At 36.0% G+C, this 26,018-nt stretch overlaps 2 protein-coding genes and 2 long non-coding RNA genes across 10 annotated transcripts; 1 reads left to right on the forward strand and 3 right to left on the reverse strand.

Annotated features, from left to right (window-relative positions):
• Positions 1 to 847: 847 nt before the first annotated feature.
• On the reverse strand, positions 848 to 5,247 carry LOC113065331 (uncharacterized). The gene is made up of 3 exons (XR_003278989.1): positions 4,899 to 5,247; positions 1,690 to 1,810; positions 848 to 1,540 (listed from the first exon to the last, which is right to left on the reverse strand). It is a non-coding gene; the product is annotated as an uncharacterized LOC113065331 (long non-coding RNA).
• A 917-nt stretch (positions 5,248 to 6,164) lies between these two features.
• Positions 6,165 to 7,684, reverse strand: LOC113065468 (uncharacterized). The gene is made up of 3 exons (XR_003279033.1): positions 7,551 to 7,684; positions 6,398 to 6,481; positions 6,165 to 6,322 (listed from the first exon to the last, which is right to left on the reverse strand). It is a non-coding gene; the product is annotated as an uncharacterized LOC113065468 (long non-coding RNA).
• Positions 7,615 to 11,826, forward strand: LOC113065467 (TAR DNA-binding protein 43-like). 7 transcript variants are annotated; one of them, XR_003279032.1, is made up of 7 exons: positions 7,616 to 8,254; positions 8,448 to 8,611; positions 8,880 to 9,020; positions 9,195 to 9,380; positions 9,465 to 9,549; positions 10,357 to 10,503; positions 11,247 to 11,826. XR_003279032.1 is itself a non-coding variant. In XM_026236717.1 (6 exons), exons 1-6 carry the CDS (start codon positions 8,014 to 8,016, stop codon positions 10,449 to 10,451), a joined length of 897 nt encoding a protein of 298 aa, XP_026092502.1. In that variant the 5' UTR covers positions 7,615 to 8,013; the 3' UTR covers positions 10,452 to 10,864. The 7 variants fall into 7 exon arrangements, 5 of the variants coding, with proteins under 5 accessions (XP_026092502.1, XP_026092499.1, XP_026092498.1 ...); XM_026236717.1 differs by lacking the exon at positions 11,247 to 11,826 and having other exon boundaries at positions 7,615 to 8,254; positions 9,210 to 9,380; positions 10,357 to 10,864; XR_003279031.1 differs by having other exon boundaries at positions 9,465 to 10,503.
• A 5,661-nt stretch (positions 11,827 to 17,487) lies between these two features.
• Positions 17,488 to 24,648, reverse strand: LOC113065469 (6-phosphogluconate dehydrogenase, decarboxylating-like). Its single transcript, XM_026236718.1, has 13 exons — positions 24,502 to 24,648; positions 24,111 to 24,186; positions 23,832 to 24,011; positions 23,679 to 23,744; positions 23,480 to 23,598; positions 23,297 to 23,366; positions 23,079 to 23,213; positions 22,667 to 22,856; positions 19,754 to 19,884; positions 19,465 to 19,598; positions 19,181 to 19,280; positions 18,281 to 18,403; positions 17,488 to 17,978 (listed from the first exon to the last, which is right to left on the reverse strand). Exons 1-13 carry the CDS (start codon positions 24,507 to 24,509, stop codon positions 17,859 to 17,861), a joined length of 1,452 nt encoding a protein of 483 aa, XP_026092503.1. The 5' UTR covers positions 24,510 to 24,648; the 3' UTR covers positions 17,488 to 17,858.
• Between the last annotated feature and the right edge of the window lie 1,370 nt (positions 24,649 to 26,018).

A 26,018-nucleotide genomic window follows, 5' to 3' on the forward strand; every position in this document is an offset into this window, starting at 1 on the left:
GTCCACATCTACTGTATAGCTAGAACTCAAGAGACCAAAATGTACACTTAAAAATTACAGCTAAAAAAAAACATGAAAGGAATTAGCAAGAAATCATCTCTGGTTCACATCATGATCATTCAGAACACAAACTAAGCATGGGTTCTAGTTAAAAAATAATAATAATAATAATAAATGAGAAAAAATTAAAAGTTCACTTTGTGTATTAATCCAGATCACATATCAATCATAAGATTATCTGTCTTTTGTTTTATTTTCCCACAAAGAAACCTGCACTATTTAACATACCTATATATCTATATATACACCTAATCTATGTAAGCTATTAATGGAATATTTTCTGTGCATTATATGTACAAAACAATCAGATTAAGCAGCAAACTGAACACTGCAACAATATTACAGAAATATTACTGAGGCAATTTTTACTTATATCAATAATTTAGACACAAGATGTACCTGTTAAATATCTAAATATTTAACTAATTAAAAGAGTGATTTAATTGTGTTCAGTCTTTTATTTTGTATTATTATTATTACGATTTATTAAAAGTATATCAAGCTAACAAATTACAATAGGTTTACTTTTTTGTTTCATTGTGTAGAGCAGCTTACAGTAATCAGTACTGTATGTTTTTTTTAAATAATGTAATTTTTGTGTATGTAGAATAATTATTAACCGACCTATCTGATATAAAGCGATATGAATGTTTTGACTGACCAATTAGAATAGAGTATCTCTGTTAGGAGAGAGCTGCTTAGTAAATAAACCATCTTTACAACTCACTTTCTGTCTTTCAGTGAAGCGACAGGGATAGTTACTGCACAACCTGAGAATTAGCACCAATTTTTTTTAATTCTAGACACCACATTTATTCCTGTGACGTGACACACACAGCTGAGGGAGCTCTGAGACAGTAGCTTGTATTTAAATGGCACGACAAACACAGTTTTTGATGTAATCATTCCTCACATGTGATTGCTTGTCAGCGGAGAAGATGCATGGGTCCACTTGACTGTTGTGTTGTAAATCCCAGTCTGAGTGAAAATGGTGCTTAAATGTGTAGCTGTATTTCAAACTGTGATTACAACCGTTGTGATTAATGGACAACCATCAGTAATAGTGTTGTTTGGAAAATCACTGACTGATTTGACTGACTGTGCGGTTGGTACCTGCATATCCATCCGTTCTGCACTGCAGCCCCTCACAGTCAATGATGCACAGATCAACTTCTCCAGAGATCTTTGTTGTGCTTTAGACCGTAAAGTGTAGCTGTAAATAGGTGGCTACTATCTCCGTTGATGATGTACTAAGTGCATCAGATGTTTGGAGTTGTTGGATTTGTACTGAGGTTATACTGGATTCTTCTTCTGCTGTCTGTGATGCTGTAGACATCTCTGGTTGCACAGGAGGGGTAAACTCTTTGTTGTAATAATCAGGAACTTCTAGCTTGTCTGTTATCCCCTCGGGTGAAAGTGTTGTCACATTAGCTTCTTGTGCGTCATCATGTGTTAAAATCGAGGTGTGATTTTAACATATCTGAAAAACAATTGTAGCAATTTGTAGTTTTAAATACCTGATTGAGGACTCAGACAGTCGGAAAGTAAATGACCTAAACATGGCAAGCTGTTTTTTTTTTTTTTTTTAACACCTTGAAGTGATTCAGGAATATTTTGACAGACACTAACCTGAACAAATGGATTTTTCCATGGTCCAGTGCATTTTCTGATTTGTCTCTTTAAAGGTGAGAATAGCATCTATCTTGTAGAAGTTTTGCTGAAGTTTTTCACCTGACTGATCGATGCACTCCTAAAAAAATACCAAATTATAATCAAACTTCAAAAGTCATTATTTGAAAGCTCTAAAAGGCAAAACTATTTACATATGAAATTGCTTTATATTTGGAAACAAATTATATACATTATATACATATATATATATATATATATATATATATATATATATATATATATATATATTAGTGATCGACCGATGTATCTGTTTACCGATATTTTTCCCGATATTTAAGCATTTTTCCATAATCGGGTATCGGTTTTGTAATATCGGATTCGCCGATTTACGGCGCCATCTTGTGGCCGTGTGGAGATTTCCGCCATTGCAGCCCGGGCGTCTGAAGAGATCAGTCAACAACAACTCAGTGCACAGGTAAATATATGTTCTACTTGGTTTGCTTTAATTAATCAACTTTATTTAACATAACAGACATGCACAAATGAGATCTGAGACATAAATTCCTGATATAGTTAATTTATGCAGCTTGTTTCTAAACAATTGAGACGAACTCATTGAGTCATGTAGTGTAATTCATCATGTCCTGCCCCAATAAAGACGTATCTTTACATGAATTAAATAAAACAGACATGAATGAGTGCATGTTGAAAATAAAAGCGTTGAATTTAATTCTCTATCTGTTGTATTTGCTCACCATTAGTCTAGAAGAGAAAGTTTGTTCATATTGCTTAGCAACTGACGGATGATCTGGAGGCTTAAGCACGGCCACTGAATGAAACTTTTGACAAGATTATCTTGTTTAAACACCCTAGATTATATTATCATTTACTACATAACAATTATTTCGCTAATACACATATAAATATAGCCTACCGCTTTGTGGAAATTAATTATTTATTATCTCCATGCGCGATCGCGGTTGATTAAGTTATAGTCAAACAGCACTTTGTCAGTTGGCATTTCATGATTTAACGTTAGATTAAATTTAGATCATAAAATGCAAACTGACAAGTGCTGTTTAACTTTATATAGTCTCGGGTAAAAAAGTCCGTTCATATTGCTCAGCACCTGACTGGGTTGATGATCAGGAAGCCTCAAGCAATGCCACTGAATGAAACTTTTGACAAGATTATCTTGTTTAAACAGCCTAGATTATATTATTATTTACTACATAACAATTATTTCGCTAATACACATATAGGCTACATATACCGCTTTGTGGAAATTAATTATTTATTATCCATGCGCGATCGCGGTTGATTAAATTATAGTCAAACAGCACTTTGTCAGTTGGCATTTCATGATTTAACGTTAGATTGAATCTAGATCATAAAATGCCAACTGACAAGTGCTGTTTAACTTTATATAGTCTCGGGAAAAAAAGTTCGTTCATATCGCTCAGCACCTGACTGGGTTGATGATCAGGAAGCCTCATGCACGGCCACTGCATAACATTTTTGAAGGAAGCAGGCTTACAGGGCAGAATGCTGAAAGACTCTGTTTTCTACACTAAAACCTAGTTCTGCTTAACTGGGAGTGTTAAGTTACACTACTAAATAGCTATGCACTCCTAAATAGCCCTCCCGCCCCCACCAATATGTTAGAATCATTTTTGTGCTTTATTTTTTTACCTGTTTTTATTTGTTTTACCTCATCAAAGCTTTTATTTTAAAACAAAGACACTTAGTAACAGTGCACTTAAATTTTTTGGACTCAGACCCCTCTATTTATTTGTGTATAAATATAATGTTTTTTTTTTTGTATGCAAGGAGGGAGTGATTGTTATAAATAAAATGTTTTTTTTTTTTCAGATCATTTGTGTTGTAATAATTGTCAGAAACAGAAGTATAACAGTAAATAAATATCGGTTCTGCATATCGGTTATCGGGTACATAAACATACAAATAATCGGTATCGGTATCGGTTATAAAAAATCAATATCGGTCGATCACTAATATATATATATATATATATATATATATACACACACATACATACATACATACATATATACACACAAACACATACAGTATGTATAAAATAATATACTATTTGTATTCAGATAAATTGCAGACACTTAAAAAAATGTGGTTTTTTTTAATTAAATTAAATAAAGATTCACAGTTTTTCTATTTCAGTATTTGTTAATTTTCAGCAGCCATTACTCCAGTCTCCAATGTCATGATCCTTCAGAAATACTTTGAATTAGCTGATTTGGTACTTAAGAAACTTCTTAGCAACTTTGAAATTTTCTTTGATGAATATAAAGATTAAAAAGACTGCACATTTGAAATGAAAAAAATCATTTGAAATACCTTTACTGTCATATTTGATCAATTAAGCCATCATTGCTGAATAAAAGTATTGATTTCTTTCAAAAGGTCCTTTGAACAGTAATGTGTATATATTTAAACTATACACGTCTAACCTTTTTCTGTTGAATATGGGATGTGGGAATGATAAGCTGCACAAAGTCATTTGTCTCTGACCACTAGAATTTGTCAGTCTGTTCCACAATAACAGAGCTTACACGCTATTCATAGACATGCAACACTGTGTCTTTAGATGATGAATTGTTCACTGAAAGAAACACGCAGAATGGCTAGCCAATTCAAATATGTAAGATATAAAAAAAATGAAAAAATAAAGATGTGCTAAGATATATCCATAATAACAAACTGTTTGGACAGGCCGCCTCCATTCTGTAAGCATAATGGCCACTGACCAGTTTGAGAGGTAAGAAATATCCTTCAGATTTGAAAACCTAAGAAAACAAATAGACTTTTAATAAAAATAAATCTCCTGCTATAATATTTAAAGCACACAATGGATTAAATGAGAGGTTCACAGACAATTCTTTAGCCAGATTGGATATTTTTTCACTCAAGCACAAAGCCAAAAATACACTATTCAATTACAAACCATTAGGTGGCACAGTTTAGTAAATAATTCTAGTTTCCAGCAGGGTCAGAAAATTTAACAAGGGCTTTCAGTTGCAAACATGCAAAAGAAAATGACAAAAATACTCCTCAAATTGAAAATAATGAATACCTCCTTTTCCTTTTTGTATATGAAAAATGTATGTGTGTTCTGTTGCTAAATGATTTCACATTTTCACAGCCACAAACTGACAGCACAGTATTACCTGCACAGGATTTAAGATGGTGTCTTCTCCCCTGAACTGTTATGTTTGGTTGGTGCATTTCAACATTTACTTGAATAAGACTGGACTCCTCCAAAGCCACCACCAGACTCCCTCTCAAGGCCAGAGACCAGTCGAACTGATTGGACAAATCATTTGAGGAACATTCCACATCATAAACAGTACATTCAACTGTTCATAACCTCACATATCCACACATTCAACTGTTCATGACCTCACATATCCACACATTCAACTGTTCATGACCTCACATATCCACACATTCAACTGTTCATGACCTCACATATCCACACATTCAACAGTTCATAAACTCACATATCCACACATTCAACTGTCCATAACCTCACATATCCACACATTTATTAAAAATTACCTCATTATTCCAGTTATCCATAGGGATCTCTCTGGTAACCAACACCAAAAAAAAAAAAAAAAAAAAAAAAAAAAAAAAAAAAAACTGAAACATCCCTACAAAATGTTAATGTAATTCTGAGATACAGTAAAAAAAGAAAAAAGGGTAAGATGTTTATATTAGCAACTCATTGCAGAAGCAAATATGTTTCAGTGACAAAAGGGGACATTGTTTAGATTTTCCATCGACACCAAACCCACTGAAATGAGCTAGAGACTTATAAAACTAGTACACAGAACATATTTTGCAATATATTCGTTACATATTATTTAAATGTTTTTTTTTTTATGGTGGCCGTACTCACACCTTGCACTGTCTGTCTTACTGTGTGACATATGGGCTTCTTAAAGTAATTTGATTAAATATAATATTATCATTATATTCATATTTTTATATACTATTCAAATATTTTAGAATGTTTCAAGTTATCATTTTGTGCAACATGCTTGAGAGAACATGCTATCACTTCTGTTATAAAAATTATTTTTGTTCGTTTGTCAACATCAAATTCATTATTTAAGACGCTTAATATGCAATCTTAATCAAAATTGAAACTGTCGTTATTAAAAACTATTTCTAGAATACCAGCAGAATAACAGTATTTCCTGAATGGAATAATATCACTACATTCCAGTAAGATGTTTTACAGACAGAAAGCTCTGTCATAAAGTACAAAAAGGGGATCTTAACCAAATAATAAAGAATAATCTGTCAGTCTTATCTTACAATTAGTATAAATTACATATCAATTATCTAAAAGTGTAAAATATGCAATGTGGATACTATAACAATTAGTTTTATACAACCAAAAAAATCTGTTAATGGTGGCCCACAGATCGGTTTCTTTCTTCTCTTGCGTTAAGGTCAGATATTCAGTGCCCATATATCTCACCTTAAATCCGTAATATTCCAGACAGCCAGAGCCTTAGTCCCTCAATTCTCATTCTATGAATCCAAAGTTCCATGTACTCAGAGAAACATTCCACATCACCCTCTAGGAAAATAAATCGAAGTCAGTTTTCATTCTTTAACTGCAGTATAGAGTAACAAACTGCAAAGTAATTATTACCTATCATGCTTGCAGATGGACTGCCCACCCATTCTCTCTTCTGAAGTCCCAAAACATTTCCCCCATATGGGCAAAATGAAGTGCCTATGTGAAGCAAAGGGCAACAATAATTAGCAATATTACAGGAGAAAATACATACATCATCAGCATCTAGTTACTTACACTGAAATAAGTAAAACCCTTGTGAGCATCAGCGCCATGGCTCATTTGGTTCTTGAGGACAGAGAGGAGATACAACTGCTTTTATAATGCTATCAAGTCAGTTGTGTTTGGCCTTTTAGGTTACAAGTGAGTGTTAGAGCAAGGCTGACCCACTTCATCATCATAATAATTATAAAACACATGCACTGTAAGTGTGAAAAAAGCAATGGATGGAGGGAAACCTGCACGGCAATAAAAATCTCTTCCTTTCTTTCATTCACTTGTTTTAACTCACAAGGTCTTACCTTTTCCAATAAAAATGCCATGGCCACTTCATGAGTTTACAGTTGTTATCAAGACCTATGCAAGATTACAGCACAGTAAATCTTCATTCAGTTGTGATTGTGCTATAAGACTGCATGTTTAGAAGTATAATTAATATTGATTAGCCTACATTATGTTTGGCAGCATGATGTAAACCTTGTTGTGTCCTTCTTGGCCATTACAAAATGATAAAAAAAAAACAACAACAACAACTGTAGGTCCTAACAACACCCATGAGATGGCCTATCAAACCATCCCGGGTTCCAAAAGTGAAATCAGACATTGTATGATAAAGCCTTTCAACTCCATTTTTTTAAATTTTAAGCTATTAAAGTATCCAACATTATTATTATTATTTATTAAACATTGTTTTGTCATAAATAGATTATTTCACTCAATCAACTAAGGTGCATACTGGTAATATTACAGGCCTTTGTTTTGTGTTCCAATGCTTTTGTCTGTTCTTAAATCTGATGTAACAAACCTGTAAGATGCGATATGAGCAGAAGCTTTTAACACTACAGTGGATTCTTGTATATTTGACATCATTTCAACCTCCTGAAATATAAATAACAACGCCACCAGTCCACCAAGAACATGAACAGACACGACAACATTACACCATCTTATATAGTATACCACAAACTACGTTGGGCGTTTAAAAAGTAAGAATATTACGTGTACAAACCCCTCCATGTGCTGGGATGCGACGCTCCAAACTGATGATGTCATTCCTCCAGTGACGCATCTGGTAGCCATTTTATCAGTTTAAGGGGTCGAAACGGCAACTGGATGCATTAGTCCACGCGTTTTCGTTATTTTATTACTTAACGTTGCTTGTTTGAATCACAATCGGTAGATAATCAAGTACAGTCGATGACTAGGTGTTTGTACACCGTGAAAATTGGCGGGAACAGGGTGCGACGCGTCATTCATTTCTAACGTGCTAGCTTAACTAATTGCGCCCCGCTTTATTTGACAACAGTCGCACGTAAACAAGAGACATCAGACTTGTTGCCAGCCAGTTTGTGGTTGTGTTTACTTCTGAGGTCTTTCCGCTGTTCTAGTTTCTGTTTCGGCACCATTTGTGGTCTTATAGCTGAATTATTGATCTTGAAGCTGTTAGCACAGCTCGCGCTATTGGTATAAACATGACTGAGTGTTATATTCGCGTCGCGGAGGATGAGAACGAGGAGCCGATGGAGATCCCGTCCGAGGAGGACGGCACCGTGCTACTCTCCTCCGTCGCCGCGCAGTTTCCCGGAGCCTGCGGCCTTCGATACCGTAGCCCCGTGTCTCAGTGCATGAGAGGGGTCCGACTGGTGGAGGGGGTTCTTCATGCACCCGAATCAGACTGGGGCAATCTGGTGTACGTGGTCAACTATCCAAAAGGTAAATTCAGATGTATTGGGTTTATTTGATTGTAGTGACTAAATAATATGGGGCTTGTTGATGCATTGAAAATATGGTCTTATATAAGTCACCCAAGTTATCCCACTAATAATGCATACTGCCCTTGCGATTTAAATCTAATTGATTGTCTTAAAATAAATCAAATAACTATAATAAAAAAAATGTCATACAGATAATAAGAGGAAAATGGATGAAATGGATGCTGCATCAGCTGTGAAGATCAAGAGAGGTGTGCAGAAGACATCAGATTTGATTGTGCTTGGGTTGCCGTGGAAAACAACAGAGCAAGACCTTAAAGATTACTTCAGCACTTTTGGAGAAGTGATCATGGTGCAGGTTAGTATGAATACTAAATAGTTTACGCCTAACAAATACTCACCCTCTAATACAATGACCCTTATACACAGAAAAATGTGAACATGTTTAGAGAATGGTGGGGTAATTCACTTTCATGTATGGAATTAGAAGCTCAGTATTCTGCTTACTTTGGGGTTAGAAAGATATGAAAGTTATACAGGTTTTGAAAAGTATGCATAAATAATGACAGAATTGTCATTTTTGGGTGAACCATCACTTAAATATCATGCATGACCTGCTCTCTCAGGTGAAAAGAGATGCAAAAACGGGAAATTCCAAAGGATTTGGCTTTGTAAGATTTACAGACTACGAAACACAAATGAAAGCCATTTCCCAGCGGCATATGATTGATGGAAGATGGTGCGACTGCAAACTTCCAAACTCAAGGGTATGTCAGCAACACTAATGTCATGTAATACTACACATAGTTCACATTTTGGTATAGAAGTTGCAAAGGGTTTAAATTGGAACATATACACATTTCATGTTTCAAATGTTTTGTTATGCCCTTGCTGTTGTGAACCTTGCATGAGTAGACCCTGTTTTCTTTTAAATGATCTAGTATTTCCTGGAACAGGCTGGCCCGGATGAGCCTATGAGAAGCAGGAAAGTATTTGTGGGCCGCTGCACCGAGGACATGTCAGCTGATGAGCTTAGACAGTTTTTTATGCAGTACGGCGAAGTCACGGATGTGTTCATTCCCAAACCTTTCCGAGCCTTTGCCTTTGTCACCTTTGCTGATGATCAGGTTGGTCTTCTGGTCTTTTTCGTTCTCTTTACTTGACTTGCCGTTATTCTCTTCTCAATTCAACACATGGTTGTCTTCCTCCAGGTTGCCCAGTCTCTGTGTGGTGAGGACCTGATCATTAAAGGAACCAGTGTGCACATATCCAACGCTGAGCCTAAGCACAATAATAGTAGGCAAATGATGGATCGTGGGCGGTTTGGGGGGTTTGGGGGGCAGGGCTTTGGCAGTAGTCGCAGTCCCAACAGCAATGTGAATTTTGGGGCCCTTGGCATGAATCCAGCCATGATGGCAGCTGCTCAAGCAGCACTTCAGAGTAGCTGGGGCATGATGGGAATGCTGGCCAATCAGCAGAGTCACACAGCCGCTTCTGGCGCCACCCCTAGCGGACAGAACAGCGCTAGTAGAGATCAGAACCCGAGTTACAACGCAGGCAGCAATAGCTACAACACCGGCAGCTCAGCTAGTCTTGGGTGGGGGGCAGGAACCAATTCAGGCTCGAGCGGTGGGTTCAACTCCGGTTTTGGTTCTAGCATGGAGACAAAGTCCAGCTGGGGAATGTAGAGAGATTTCAATTGGGTCTCGAAGTATCCTTATATCTAGATTATATGGTAAGTATTTTGAGAGAAGAAAGTTTAGTCAGATATTGTGTCCCTTAAATGTTTGCCTTTTGATTTTGTAAAACTGAATGTTCTTTGAATACATATAATGATTGCTCTTTAAGATTAACTTAGTGGTTGAATTTGTTAGAAATGAAATGAACACTATAAGTTTTTTTTTTTCCTTATAGATATAATTTATTTTGTGTCAGGCATTCAGTATGCCCACATATCTGAGCATCTCTTACCATTTCAGTGCCCTCTCAGCGTACTGTACATTTAAATGTCCTTCATGTGGAAAGCCATTTGAGTTGTGTTCTCTGCAGTTTTTTTTCCCTCAACGTTTTTTATGGTCAAGCCTTGATAAATCTCTTCTACAGTTCATCACCTCTTTTCCAATTTCCCGGGAAGAAGCCCCTCGTTGGCCGCAATGCTCGAGCGATCTCAGTATCCGTTCCCTTCTTCCCATGTGTAAATGCTTTGCCATCAAAGAGCACAGCTTCACTCTGCATATACTGTGTTAGACGGTGGGTGTTGTCTTTTTTTCCCCCCTTTTCATGGATGAAATCTTTTTTTTGAGAGCTGAGAGTGATATGGTGATGGATTGTTGGTGCGTCACAAGTGAGAGACTGAATGAGCGAACGCGCTGAGAGAGAGAGAGAGAACTTGAACGCAAGTGTGCGATGCCGAAAAGCGACTTGATGACTGTGAGAAGAAACTGTGTGAACGAGTGTGAACGAAGGCAGCGAGTGTCTTTTCTGTAAGACCATCAGAAGGACAATCATTTACATTCTTCTGTCCCTCTTGTTCTGTCTACCTTCCTCTCTTTCTTATATTGCAATCATATCTAAAAAGCTGCATTTAAAAAAAATAACCCCCCCCCCCCCCCCCCCAAAAAAAATGATGTAGTGAAATGTTTGTGACCTACTGAGTATTTGTGTTCTTGCTTAATAGTTTGATGTGAATGCTCTGTATGGTGTGCGCTCTATCTCACTGTTACTGAACTCATGTGTGAACGTGATGTGATGCTGTGGGCGGTGAATGAGGGCGAGCGTGAGCTCTGAGTGGCTTAATAGGGGTGATGTATTGATGAAAGTGAAGAATGCTTTAAGAAGAGGTTGCTTTTGTTGTGTTTTGAATGCTTTTTATATGTTTTGTGACTCTAAGGGAACTCAAATAAAAAAATAATTTGACTAGTTATTTTGATAGTGGCTCATTTGCTTCAAGACATTAATTGAATTGCAAACACTTATTTAATTCACATGTATAGGGACGTTGGACTCGGCTGGCCCAGGTTTACCTCAGAACCATGAGTGAAGTCACTAACGGGAGAGCTGAAGACTGAAGTTCACAGTTCATCTGTGGAGACCGCTGCTGTATGCCTTTAACATGAAAAGGGACTGTATCACTTCACTGTAACCAGATTTCCCTGGATCTCCTTTTATTGAAATTTCAATGGACAATTCCCAATTGGCCGGAGTGCATGAGTAAAGACAGTCCGTGTGCAATCTAAAAGCAAAGTTAAACCAGTGTGTTTATGGATCAGTCCCATTGCAAATGACTTCATGTTCATGCTTGTGTATTTCCGGCTGTTTTTACCCAAGAAGTCAATGCAGTTGTTGATCTTGCTTTTTAAAGCCCTTCTTTTGTTTGATTGCTTTTACATGATCTGTCACACTGTAAATATAGTGTAGTTGAAGTTTAAAAGGCCTATTTTTCATACAGTGTTCTGCTGTGGGTGAGCCGATAGGATTTTGTGAAAGGGGTTTGTGTTATCAATGACTTGAATCACTTGCAGGATTTTTTTTTTTTAATCAAAAAACTTAATAAACATACACAGAGGAAATGTATCTCTTTTTATTTTTTACCTGAAATGCTGTGTAGTTGTAAACATTTCATTTTAGTGATTTTAAGTGTAAAAAACATGCATTGGATATAACCTACTGATTTAGTACATTGCAAAGTAGCCTTCTAGTTTTTAGTATAACGCAAACATACTATTTAGCAGTTTTGCTGTTTTTCTTGTTTGTGGAATATCAGTTTAACAAGCAGAACTGTAGATAGTTTTACCTTGGAGAAAATAACTGCTGAAATATGATAATAAACAATGACTTTTCTTACTAAACTTTAACGATTTAATAATAAACTTTAAAGTCAATGTTTATTGGACTTAACCTGCACTGTTGACATCTTTTTTTTAAGATCTTAAATCTTTACGTTAACATGTATTTGAGTTAAAAAGTTTAATTGAATGAAAGCCGTTTTCGGTGGGACTACTGTCCTGAGCGGATGAAGATTTTGTCACAGGTAAGTACTACGTATGTCAAGGTCATATCACCTGTGCGGAGTGCTTGAATTACCTGGACTACTTGCATTAAGTGCTTACCCACAGCTTGAAAGCGATTCTTTTTCTCTAGTTTAATGTCAACATAATATTTGTCAGCAAAATGAAACTTTCTATTGGGTCCTGTTTACTTCTACTGTAAGTGACCTACTTTAAAAACGTATTTGAATAATTTGTGTATAAATTTGGTATAAGGTAACGCTATCGTCTATGATTTAACCCAGAAAATTCCTTTAAAACCATATCTCCGGTCTCAAGTTAACAATTGCTTTCGATATAACGTTATATGTATCAAAATATTCAGTGGTGTCAAAAGTACTGGCATTCATTACTCAAGTAGAAGTATAGATACTAGGGTTTAAAAAGACTTTTGTAGAAGTTGAAGTATCAACTCAAGCTTTTTACTCAAGTAAAAGTGTAAAAGTACTGGTTTAAAAAACTACTTAAAGTATAAAAGTAAAAGTAATGTAAGGGAAAAAATGCCATTAAGAACAAAAGCTTGGGCCGTGCCACAGGGGCCTATAGTACACTACCCCACCTCCTCAAAAAAACATTTTTCTAAAGGCCATAATGACTATAATGTTATATTAAAATGTTCATGTTGAAAAATTTGGGATGCACTAGGCTACTTGTTTCAGCCGCATATATGCCCATTGAAAATGAACGCACTTTAGTACAATGCAAATACATTAAAGAGCTAGAGATATGATGACTAGTTTCGAATAAGTATTGTTATGGTGCAAAAAGTCAAACTTCAGAAGCCTGTCATCAATAACCTTTAATGGAATGAAAATGTACATCCATAGCTGCAGGAATCTGCGAGGGCAATGGACAAGAACATTGGTGCTGGCTTAGTAACAATTACACTTGTATGGTTGTACAATAAACATTATAGTGCTGTCAAAATTAATGATTAATCCAAGTGATTTATCAAAAACGAAAAATAACTCATAATCCTGATACCTTCTTGATTGATAGCTTCCTGTATTCGCTACATACGTCTGCTATGTCCAGCGTTCGGGGGGGGGAACGAGTTACAAAGTTGGTAGGGCCTAGTTATCACAACATTGTCAATCGCGTCATCAATCACAAACGATAATTTATTAAAACGTCTCGCTACAGCAACTACCTACAGTAGCTTAATTTGTGGAAGAGGAAGAGAAAACACCCATTTGGTAAATGAGCCAGTGAGAAATAATAACTTTTAAGTAGCTAGGGTCCAGTGCCTTTTCAATACTTTTAAAAGGTACCGGCGCATAAACAGTGCCTGAACCGACACTTTAAAAAAAAGAACCTCAACAAAACTATGGATAACTTTAAAGAACATTACAAATAGTTAAAATAAATCCATCGATTTCACCTTGGATGCTCTCATTTCCCAAGTTGTGCTTCCCTTAATCTAAGGCTAATAAATGTATTTCACAATGGTCATTATTTAATACAAAACCACACATAATATTTCTACTGTATATCTGTCACTCACTCTGATATTTAGTTAAAATGAGTGCTGTCTGTCACTGTCTTTAATCAGTTCTGTGAATTAATGTATGGTCATTCTTTATAAAATAGCAACGTTTTTAAAATACGGTACTATGCAAAAGTCTTATGGAAAAGAAAAAATTGTATTTTCACCCCAAAAAAGGGGTTTTAAGCCAGTTATTTATATCCTTTGCTGTATTGTGTCCGTAGGAAATATCAGTTTGCCATTAATTGTAATAATAATCTAGTGCGATTTTGAATGAACAAGCAGTTTGACAACGGCAAAATGAATGTTTGGAAATGTAAACTGATATTTTCTACTGACACACTACAGCAAAATATATAAATAGCCCAACACCATTCTTTTAAGTGAAAATACTAACGTGCCTAAGACTTTTTCACAGTAGCTAGTGTATGTATAAAGTACTTATGAATAAGTTTAATTAAAGTATGTGTTCGTTCATATGTGTTAAGGGCTAGATTGTCGCTGGAGGAAACGGCTGTGATGAGCGGTGACAAGCGAAAACTTTACAGTAGATGAGAAAGCGACTGCTTCTTCGTGACCTTTTGTAAACTGTATTTATGACAAAGAACTGCACAGATACGGATATTCTAACAATCTATCGATAAACACACACCTTGTGTCCTCTGTCTCTGTTTGAGCTCGTGCTGCTCCGCCGCGATCTGCGGATTGAAGAGCGCGCTGAAAGACGGGAGGAGACCGGTCTGACGCCGGTTTCATATGAACTTTAAGGGGACTGACTCTGAGAAATATATTTTTTGATGAACCCAAAACTGGCTATGTCCTTGCTGGAGTGTGATGTCATGTGGATGGATTTGTGTCATGTGCAGGTGCGATGGATCGCGTACAGACCAATAGGGTGTCGGAATGGTATCTGTTTATACTTCTCATCCAACCACAATCAAATTCACTCCATCCGGGTGGCGCGATTTATCTGGATACGTTTTTTTTTTTTTTTTTTTTTTTAGAATGATGGCAAGCCGGAATGAAAACAAGCCCAAATTAAATAAATAAAGCAGTAACGAGGCTATTTTTAAAATGTAAGGAGTAGAAAGTACAGATACTTGCGTGAAAATGTAAGGAGTAAAAGTAAAAAGTCGGCTGAAAAATAATTACTCAAGTAAAGTATAGATACCCAAAATTTCTACTTAAGTACAGTAACGAAGTATTTGTACTTCGTTACTTGACACCTCTGAAAATATTACATACCTGCCAGATGACTTTTGCATCCTATACCTGCAAGAAGAAATGTCCTTGTCTTTCCGTTAGGTGGTGCCAAACCTTTAATTAACAGTGACTACACTAAGCAGTTTCAAAGTCCTTAGACATAAAATACAATACTGGAACAGCAGAAGCCAATGCATACACAGCGATTTTAATACAGTGTATTAAACTGCAGAAGCAGGACTGTAGATTTCACCAGACTCATTTGTGTCTGTTCTGTTTTTCAGGTCTAACATGAGGAGGTCTTCCAGAAGAAGAGCTATCGCAAGGAGATTTATCTCGAGGGGTTGGACAAAAAGAGACTTCTCTCCCAGAAAATCAGGGTCAGCTAGTTCTTTACTAGTGAGGTTCAGCTCAGCCTTATCTGTCATCACCTTCTTCAAGTCCTTCTGGTCTTTTATCTAAAAGATGAGGAGACATCAATGCTATAGCCTAGATCTTTACAGCATTAAGAGTATTGCAACACTGCAGCCCAGTTATTCTTAGCCACTGACAAAGATATAAGGAAATACTAACAAATATGAGCCCATGCACTTTTTTCCATCCTAAAACCCTTTAAATAAGAGATGCACCTCATTGGTGTGTGATTGTTTGTCTTGTACAAGTGACTCCTCACCATTCCAGACCACAAGAACCAGAGGAAACAGGCTCAGCATCACCCGCATAATGAACATGCTTCTCTACATCTGACATCTAACTCCCATCATCATGTTTAGAGAGGTACCTTCACAAAAGATACTGACGCAATACAGGGGAAGAAAGCCATTAGTAAATGACCTTAGATAGTGATATCTATTATAGGTTATTGAAAAAATATTTCGGGCATGATTCGAAAAAGCTAAGTGGTCGTTAAAAAACACACTCATGGTAAAAAATGATGACAATAGAAAATGAATGGGAAATGGGGAAAAAAAAAAAGTCAAAATACAGAATATTTTTATCTATACAATCTACAAGTCCCCTACAATGCAGAAAAAAAAATTGCACAGCAATGAAGGGGTGAAACTCTAAAACATCTAGAGTGCAAATTAACACACCAACTCACACACACACACACCTATAAACTGGTGTGACTGTAAAACTGCAATATGTCAAATAAAATCAATAATTCGACTACAATGCAGTAAAAAAGTGGACAGCAAGGAAGGGGTTACACTCTAAAGCATCAAATGTGTAAAACGGATACATCCACCAACACTCACTTACACTCACAGACACACTTGTACAGAATTATACTACTCAAATGAATTGGTATAGCTCTAACCATATAGCCAAAATGAGTCAGATGAAATAAGAGGTTAAAATCAGATCAGATCCAGAAGGATTAAGCTCTGATAAAGCATTCCTGTTCATTTTTGTTACATTTCTTTAGAATTGTTATGTTTTGTGTAACAAAGTGCTTTCTTTGTTCAGGTTTGAATGTAGTAATAATGAAAAAAACCTACACTTCAAATCAACATTTAAAACAACAAAAATATAAACCTTGACAAAAAGTAGTCTTTGAGAATGCCTTAATATACAGTTAAATCCACAACCTAATAGAAGTAAACAATTATGTATAAAAATAACTAGGAAATTCACAAGCCTCTCTATAGAGTCCTATACAGGAATCTAGTGCAGGGACCAGGGTTATTCAAATCTTACCCTGGAGGACCAATGTGGTGCAGAGCTTGGCTCCAGCTCTGATCAAAGTCAACTGCCTGTGATTTTCTAATGATCCCAAAAACATTGATTAGCATGCTCAGGTGTGTTTGACTAGGGTTGGAGCCAAACTCTGCACCACATTGGTCCTCCAGGGCAAGATTTGAATAGCCCTGATCTAGAGGTTACACCATGAAATTACAGGTTTTTCTTTTTTGCTCTCACCAGCTTTTTTAAAGGCCTAGTCTCTATTTTAATCTGAAATACTGAATTCATTTACTTTTCCTTTTTTTTAATTAGAAAAAAAGTACTATTTTCAATGGGAAAACAATTATTGTAATAATTGCATAAATATAAAGTAGTACCATGAAATACAAAATTATATATATATATAAATATATATATATATATATTTTTTTTTTTTTTTTTTTACAAAAATGTTTCAATAAATTTCAAGTGTCCGGTCACTTAACCGTGAAGACCATGAGTGTGACTCTCATTTGAGGAGTGAACAAGGGTTAAACAGGTTGGATGTGAATTAGGTGTATTGGTGCAGTCAGTGTGTCTTAACCAAGAGGAAATCCTATCTTTTATATTACATATTTTATCATTTCATCCTGAAATAATAATCACTGAGCCCATTACTAGAGAAAACAAGCTCATTGCTCCAAAAAGTCATTTCTGCCCTCTCCTGGTGACAAATTGGAAGTACATACAAATAAACAAGTTAAATATCTAGCATTACTGCTAAAAAGAAGCAGGAGTAAATCCTATTTGCATGTGAGTGAAGAAGACAAAAGCTAATTAAAAAGGGATTGAAATCTTTATTTAGCCTAATGCAGTGCAATAGTTACCCATAATCCAGGGTTAACTCTTTGAACTCTGGGGGTGAAGCATGACAGGTCTACACCAAGAAGAATCTCAGAAACAACACTCTTACTCAGAAATGCGGTGTTTGCAACAGTGGACCTTAAAACTACAAGAACAGAGCTTACAAATAGTGTACACACTATGATCTAGTACAAATAGAAATCTGAATTTGAACACTCTTCAATAAGAGCTCTACTCTGGGCTGAAGTTCAGCTCTTCGGGAGGAATGTGCTCAGATGCTCTGGTCCTTCATTAAGAGGAGATGATGTTCTTCAAAGTTAAACCTAATAACACTCTTGATTTTAGGCATTATAAGATGACGACGACACTTTTCCGCCATGGCCCGTCCAGTTAGTGTGGATGAACTTTCCAGGGTTTGATAGCAGCTCATATGTGTGGGCACCAAAGTAGTCCCTCTGTGCCTGAAGGGTGACACAGTGATGAGGTCATATTAGCTCAGCCAATGAGAAATACAAAGAGAGAACAACTGCTTGAGTATTAAAATAAATAGGAGAGACTGAAGCAAGAGTACTCTTATTCTAACCGAAAAGCCTAAAAATATTTATTTATTCTAATTTATTTAAAATAAATAATAAAATAAAACCTCTACCATATGCATACTAAGGGCTTCAAGTGCCTAGAACCATAAGTGCCCAGAAGTAATCCCTGTGTTATCCCATATGGTTAGTTGGAGAGAGGGTTTATGTGTTGAAGAGAGTTTTACCTGCAGCAGGTTTGCTGGGAGCATCTCGTGCCTGTAACCGTCATAGAAAGACAGGGCGGTGGTGAAGCACGGCATGGGGATCCCCTGCTGCACACCTGTACTTACTACCTGACGCCACGAGTCCTGCAAAACACAATCAACGTACTGCTAAATAAAACTCATTCTACATAGATTATTCCCAACAAACCTTTAGATCAGTTTTTAAAAGTAAACCGCTGTTCATACATAATTTCCATTTCAAAATGACATGCATTTCCAAACAAGACCATATTTAACATCTGAAAAATGACTTTAAAATCCAACTGTTAACATTAATGTTACATTCTGACATGCATGTTGCCAAATAATTGCTGAAATATTGTAGCTCATACAAATCAATTACTACCAATGCACAAACATCATGATTACGCTTGACTCGACTGCATTGATCTTAAATCATTTAAATTAATTTCATAAAATAATATGAAATTGTCATTAAATACAGCATATGCCATCCATAAATGCTACTTGTAACAGTAAAAATGTACTGATGAATTTCAAACTTGTTCGTAATCCTGGAGAAACACACACACACACACTAGTCTGTACCGTATATGGTTTCGCAATAGTAGCTGCATGCAGTATTGAAATAAATATAATTGTATGGCTATACTATGTAAGATTCTATAAATAATTAATCAAAGTGGAGCAGGTGTCATATCAGTTTGGACTGTGTTCATGGAGTATATATTTGGAAGGCACTAAGTAAACATTACTTTTTAGAGGTACCTTACATATACATTTATATAAATGCATATATACAGGGGGCTATTAGTGCTGCTGATTTCTCTCTGGCATATTTAGTGGCACTATTACAGGAAACAGAGCAATTTGTGGCCACTCTTGGCTCACTTCCTGTACCTGACAATCCTGTACAGCTTTGCTGAAGAAGTTATCCAGCAGCAGACTCTGCAGCTCAGAGTTCCGGTCAAACGCTTCCTTGATCTCTCCCAAGAAGACACTGAGAGTGAAAGATTTGTGACCTTTATTCAGAACGTATCTACAGTCATGATATAGTAAAATGAAACAGTTCTGTGCATGTGGAAATATTTCATCAGACACTAGCTTTAACCGATAGGCAATCTAAATAATCGCATATAATTGTATGTAATATTTTTTAAATATCTGTGACAAAGCCTGCTTACCTGCGGATAATGCAGCCTCCTCTCCACATCAGAGCAATAGCACCATAGTTAAGAGACCAGCCGAACTCTAGTGCAGCCTGTCGGAGCAGCATGAAGCCTTGAGCATATGAAATGATCTTTGAGGCGTACAAAGCCTGAAAAAGAAACAACAGTAAATATTCATCCTGTTAAAAACATCCCATTATTAATAAACTCCATTTAATTCTTAACATTAACTGATTAACCTGAAAATGAATGCAGAAAATTTATGCATGGATATAATTGATCCATATTTTAAAGTCCATCCCACCTTTCTGATATCTTCAAGAAACTGTGCCTTGTTTCCGGTGAACTTGACACCCTGGGGGCCGCTGAGGCTCTTACTGGCCTGAACCCTCTCATCCTTCAGAGAGGAGAGACATCTGGCGAAGACAGCTTCCCCTGTGAGTGTACGACCCCACACACACACACACACACACACACACACAACACAAACAGTCATCTCCAGTTACAGTCTGCATCTCTGCTCGCATAATAAGATTATAATCAGTTAGACCACGTCAGAGAGACCACATGAGGAAACATTAATACATTAGATAGTCGAAGCACACACACACACACACACACACACAACAACAACCTGATCATATTAACTAACTAGAAAGATTGTACAGGAAGTGATTGTACAAAATAACTTTGGATTTCTGCTAAATGAATATCTATTACTGTGTCTGTCATTAATATGTCTAGAAATAAAAATTAAATACATTCTCATATTTAAAATAAACATTTTTAAATATGCATTTAAAAAATGAAATACATTCTTGTTTTTCTTTCTTCTTGTTTCATTTCTGTTTCAGTTGTTTTTTGTTTATAACCAATTCTTACTATGTGTTTCCAGATCCCTACTATCACTACCACTCGTAAACCATGCATCACACAAAAGCTAGCATCAAATTCAAGGCATTGATGTTTGCCTACAAAACTACCACTGGCTCTGCACCCATTTACCTAAATTTGTTACTTCAGACTTATGTGCCCTCTAGAAGCTTGTGTTCTGCAAGTGTACGTCATTTGATTGTGCCATCCCAAAGAAGCACAAAGTCACTTTTACGGACTATTAAATTAAATGTTCCCTCCTGGTGGAATGACCTCCCCAACTCAATCCGAGTGTGTGTGTGTGTTTATAAAGACCTCTAACACTAGCTTGCTCTATTCTTTTTTTTATTCTGTTTTGTTTTTATTTATTATATTATTTAAAAGCCCTTGCTACGTGTACCGTGTTAACCTAACTGAGACTTGTTATAGCACTTATATATCATTGCATTTTTGGTGGTTTTTGATTGCTTCCACTGTCCTCATTTGTTAGTCGCTTTGGATAAAAGCGTCTGCTAAATGAATAAATGTAAATGTAAAAATAAATACATTATTATTATTATTATTATCATTATTATTATTATTATTATTATTATTATTGCAATCTGGTGACTTAGATGTTTTCTTTTTTTATTAGTACTATTATTATTAAAATAATAATAAAAAAAATATTTGAGATGAGTTACAGCTCAAATTTAAAATTGCATGTCTAAGTTACCAAATTGCAGTTTTTTTATAAAATAATATATATATTTAGTTTTTACTCAAATTTTTTAGAAATTATTGTGCACTATGACATTATTTTCATGAAATTAAGCACATTTCCCTCCAAATTCCCAATACTGTAGTGCAAATATTTTTTGATATATGTTTCACAGTAATGTGAATGTTAACATTTTTATTGGTCCTTAAAATGTATACATTTTTATTGTGCAAACTCTTTTTATTTTTACTTTTAGATTTTGAGGTGAAATATGAAATTTCTTCTTTTCTATAGAGCAGTTGTAATATTATAGGCCTCTATTCACCGTGTCTTCAATGTATAATTGACTTCATATCTGGTGCCAGACCCTGGCTCTGATGACACTGGTGACGTAGCTCTCTTCGGTGTACAGAGTAATCAGCTAGAGTATTGTGAGAGCAGATCTTACTACATCTACAAACATGAGCGGCTGGAAGCAAAACCCTGAACTCAGCATGACTTTGTATTATATTTTAACCCAACCCAAGACCTACAACTGTGGAAAGAGTCGAGTGGAGGAAGGGCAAAAAGAATCAAGTGGAAAACAGCCGACACGGTGAACTCAGCACTGATTCAACCTTCTGAGGGAAGAAAACCCTCCTCTACAGCCATGCAAATCATAGCTGCTATCCCACGCTTCAGTGCTGCCCTTTTGTCCATTAACTGACACTAAATATACAAGCCCATGTCCTGATATAACAACTGCACATTAAGTCAGGTCAAATTTATTTACACAGCGTTTTTCATAATAAAAAATAGTTTCAAAACAGCTGTATAAAAAGATATGCATCAATCTGTGTAATAGTTGTGTAACTGATTTTTGTGATCCTAAACTAGCAACAATTACAAGTTCAAAACCTCAGATCTCAATAGGATTATTTTTTTCCTGCTGGACCAGGCCAATATTTCTTATGTAAAATAATTTATTTATATTAATGTTTTAGTTTTTTCATTAAATTTGAAATTTCCTTTGCCATTTTTTGTTCTTTTTTTTTAATTCCAAATTTAGAAATACACTACGCAATACAATACACAATACAAAACATTTAAATACGAAACAGTGCTGATTTGTCGTTTTCTACACATTAATTGTGATCTAAACTTGCTCACCTTTATATAAAGCTGTTTTGAAACAATGTGCACTGTGAAACTGCAAATATGTAATAACTAAATTTACATATCACAAATTGTGCTTGCTTATTCAACAATGCCTCATCTACATTAGCCTGCTAGATAACATTATTCTGATGAGAATTTGCAAAAACAAATGTAGAATACATTGCATAAAACCAATTATTTAAGTTTGAAAGGTAATTAATGTGCAAGATTAAGTAATGGTACATTTATAAATAGCAATCAATCACTGGCCCAAAACATTCACAATAGGCCCGGGACAGCGGGCCATCCTTATTGTTGAGGCATACACCAAAAGCCAGAACAGAAAATCCCACTTATGTCAAATCAGCTGAAGAGGTGAACAGCAAAGCTGCTTATGGAGACACTTCATTCAACATGTTCTTCTAAGGTCAAGTGACTTTTCTCCTCTATATCAACAATAACAGAGAAACACCCGTACCTGGGAAATTACAAAAGATTGTATCTTACCTATCAACGTTACAGGTGTACCGTACTCCAAAGCGGAGATGGCCGTCCATTTCCCTGTGCCTTTCTGCCCGGCGCTGTCTCTGATTTTGGGCAGCAGGTGAGTGCCGTCTGCGTCCTTGAATTTCAGGATATTGGCAGTGATCTCAATGAGGAAAGAGTCGAGCTCTGTCTTATTCCACTGATCGAAGGCCTGACAGGAAAACCAGACAAAGAAATTGAGTCTTAAGAGGAAGCAGACCCAAACAGTCCTTCAGAAGGAACAGGGTGAGGTGGATTTCAGAATACAAAAGAAACAAGGAAGGAGGAAACAGAAAAGGGACAATACAGACGGGATTTGAAGAAGTACAACAGCATGGACCGTTCATCTACATAACCAAACAACAGTATTTAAAGAAGTGGGCTGATGTCTAACCTGAGCCATTTCTGCATGGTCCATACACAGCACATCCTTCATCAGATGATAGGCCTCACAGATCAGCTGCATGTCACCGTATTCAATACCGTTATGGACCATCTTAACAAAGTGTCCTGCTCCTTCATCTCCAACCTACACAAATATACAAAGAATTTGGAGACGTGCATTCACAGGCTGTATAAATGCATATACATCTGTTGATAACTAATACTCACCCAGTCGCAGCACGGCTCTCCTGTGCCCACCTTAGCAGCAATGCTCTGAAAGATATCTTTTATGTGTGGCCTGAAAGGAATCAAATAAAAAAAGATTCCAGAAATGTCAACCAATGCACATACATATACAGATGTATGCGTAGATCAGATTTTTTTTTTAGGTGGACTTCTTTAAGTCCTTACCAGGCATCCTTATGTCCTCCAGGCATCAGTGAGGGTCCATAACGAGCCCCTTCTTCTCCTCCGCTCACTCCACTACCCACAAACAGAAGGTCCTTCTCCTTCAGACTCTTACAACGTCTCTGTTTGTGAGGAGCGTGAACATTTAGATCAAATACTGTTATCACCTCACATGACCAAAATTTTGGATTGTCAAACTCACTGTTGTATCCCTGTACTCTGAATTTCCACCATCAATGATAATGTCACCAGGTTCAAGAAGAGGAACCTACAATACAGGGTAAAAGTGGGTTACTTGATCACTTTGGCTTGGTGACAGAGCAAACTAAGACGGTCGATTCATGGTGATTTTTACCAGTTTATCAATGAAGTCATCGACAGCTTGTCCTGCTTTGACGAGGAGGATGATGCGACGGGGTTTTTTGAGTTTAGACACCATGTCTTCAAGGGACTCGGCCCCGATCACCTTAGTGCCTTTGGCTTCATTGTTTAAAAAGTCATGGACCTTGGACACCGTCCTGTTGAACGCACACACCTGAGGAATGACAACAGTTGGAACATCTTACACCTGATGTGAGCCAACAGAACAGGTTGTGCAAGAAAATGTAGAAACACAACTGCACGAGTGACTTGCCACAAATCCATGGTCATTCATGTTCAGGATCAGATTCTGACCCATCACAGCCAGACCAATGAGAGCGATGTCTGCTCTGTGAAAACAAGAATATGGAGATTAGGAGAAACAACATTCATGGTATTTGATTATAGAGTGCACATTTATTGAAATCAGTGACTGTGACAAGTGTCAATCTGACTGGATGACATAGAAGGGACTTCGACATTGTTAACAAGCTGTGTTTGAACAGAAAAAGTACTGGGATAGTAAGTAGACAGATCAGTATAGATACAATTAATGCTGATAATGATCAAGAACTCACACTATATTAGATTTAATTTGAATAAAAACAGACAAAGCCGTTTTAGGAATTTAAACCAAGCATTTTAAACGTGAAATGTGTACTTACTGAGCCATGGTTGAAGGCTGGTTCCGTGCTTAAATTACTCTTTGGATCAGGGTTCTTCTCACTACAGCAGTCTCTACTGAACTTCCTCATTCACGGCCTCAGCACAGCGCTGCAGCAGCTCCCAATGAACACGCCCGACAGATTACAGCACTCGTGGCGTCATTCTTTAGCCGTCTGTGATTGGCGGAGACATTCTGAGCTGAGATTGGAAGCTATTCATTGGCTGACTGGTTTTGTCCGCCCACGGTCTCAGAAAAAGATGGAAGTAAATTGGAGTAAAAAGTAGATTTGCCAACGTGAACTCTGAGACTTGACGATTGATTTTGTAGAGCAATCTGTAGTGATGTGTGTAACGTATGATATTTCATCACATTGATTAATTAAATAATTACTTCATTTACTCAAAACGACTATCCTCCGAAATTTAACGTTAGCCTACCTTCATAAACGACTTTCTTTTTTTAATACAGCTTTTGTAATAGTACATGATAAAATACAAATAGTTATAAGTATTTGACATGTAATTATTTCAAAGATTATTTATATTAATTATTAATTATGATTAATTATAATAATAACGTAATTAATTCCAAGATACTCTTTCTTCATATAGCTCAATACTTTATTTCATTTAATAAATGTTCTGGTTATTAAGAGATATACAGGTGAGTACAACATTTTTTTTCTTTTTAGAATAATAATGATGATGATCATGATTATGTTACTTTATCAGTTCAAATAAATAAAATATAAAGGCATAATCTGTAAAATTTTATTTTAAGGTGTCCTTGTTACACATGGTACATGTACTTACTATTATAACAATTAATTATGTATAATTACAAGTAACCCTAAAATCAAACCCTAACCATATAATTACACTGTAACAAGGACTTCTTAAAATAAAATGTAACAACATAATATTGTACAAATTTTGCAAATTATTTTATAGCATATTATTTTTATAACAAATGTGGCATTTTATGTAATCAATTCAGTGGATAGTATTTGTTAGATGCTTTGGTCAAGAGGTTAAACATTTAATAAAATCAACAGTTATCTTTTTATATATTTATTTAAAAAACAAATAATAAAAAAATAATCAAGATAGCTTTGCTGTGCTTTAAGACAAAGTAGCCAAATATCATGAAAAAATATAACAAATAATAATAATAATAATTAAATTTTTTCACAATTACCAACCTTATCAATTCAGGAAGTCAAATAATGCATTATCATTTGAGATATAACTGGCAAATGTACTTGAACTAAACAGGCCTTTGAAAGAAAATAACCAGCTGTAATGCAGATATAGGTGCAACTTAAATGTATAATGCAAAGTGTTGTGTAAAATGAAAGAAAGAGACAAAATGAAGATCCATTCTTCATCTAATGCACTGGCTGTAATTTTATTTTTTACCTCATTCACTAAACAGGTCAATGGTGCAAGATTACCATACACAGAATTAAGATATATGCATTACACATCTAGGCTATACAGCGAATGGATTATAATT

The sequence above is a fragment of the Carassius auratus genome, chromosome 48 (assembly GCF_003368295.1).
Source record: "Carassius auratus strain Wakin chromosome 48, ASM336829v1, whole genome shotgun sequence".
NCBI classification, from domain to species: Eukaryota; Metazoa; Chordata; class Actinopteri; order Cypriniformes; family Cyprinidae; genus Carassius; species Carassius auratus.

What these genes read in the sequence shown, in the direction of transcription:
- LOC113065467 (XM_026236712.1), top strand. Translation starts at nt 8,014, where the DNA reads ATGACTGAGTGTTATATTCGCGTCGCGGAGGATGAGAACGAGGAGCCG. An exon ending in GAGAAGTGATCATGGTGCAG is followed by an intron (nt 8,612 to 8,879) that starts GTTAGTATGAAT and finishes CTGCTCTCTCAG; the next exon opens with GTGAAAAGAGATGCAAAAAC. An exon ending in TCACCTTTGCTGATGATCAG is followed by an intron (nt 9,381 to 9,464) that starts GTTGGTCTTCTG and finishes GTCTTCCTCCAG; the next exon opens with GTTGCCCAGTCTCTGTGTGG.
- LOC113065469 (XM_026236718.1), bottom strand. An exon ending in TGAATGACCATGGATTTGTG is followed by an intron (nt 24,012 to 24,110) that starts GCAAGTCACTCG and finishes GTCATTCCTCAG; the next exon opens with GTGTGTGCGTTCAACAGGAC. An exon ending in ATGACTTCATTGATAAACTG is followed by an intron (nt 23,745 to 23,831) that starts GTAAAAATCACC and finishes CCTGTATTGTAG; the next exon opens with GTTCCTCTTCTTGAACCTGG.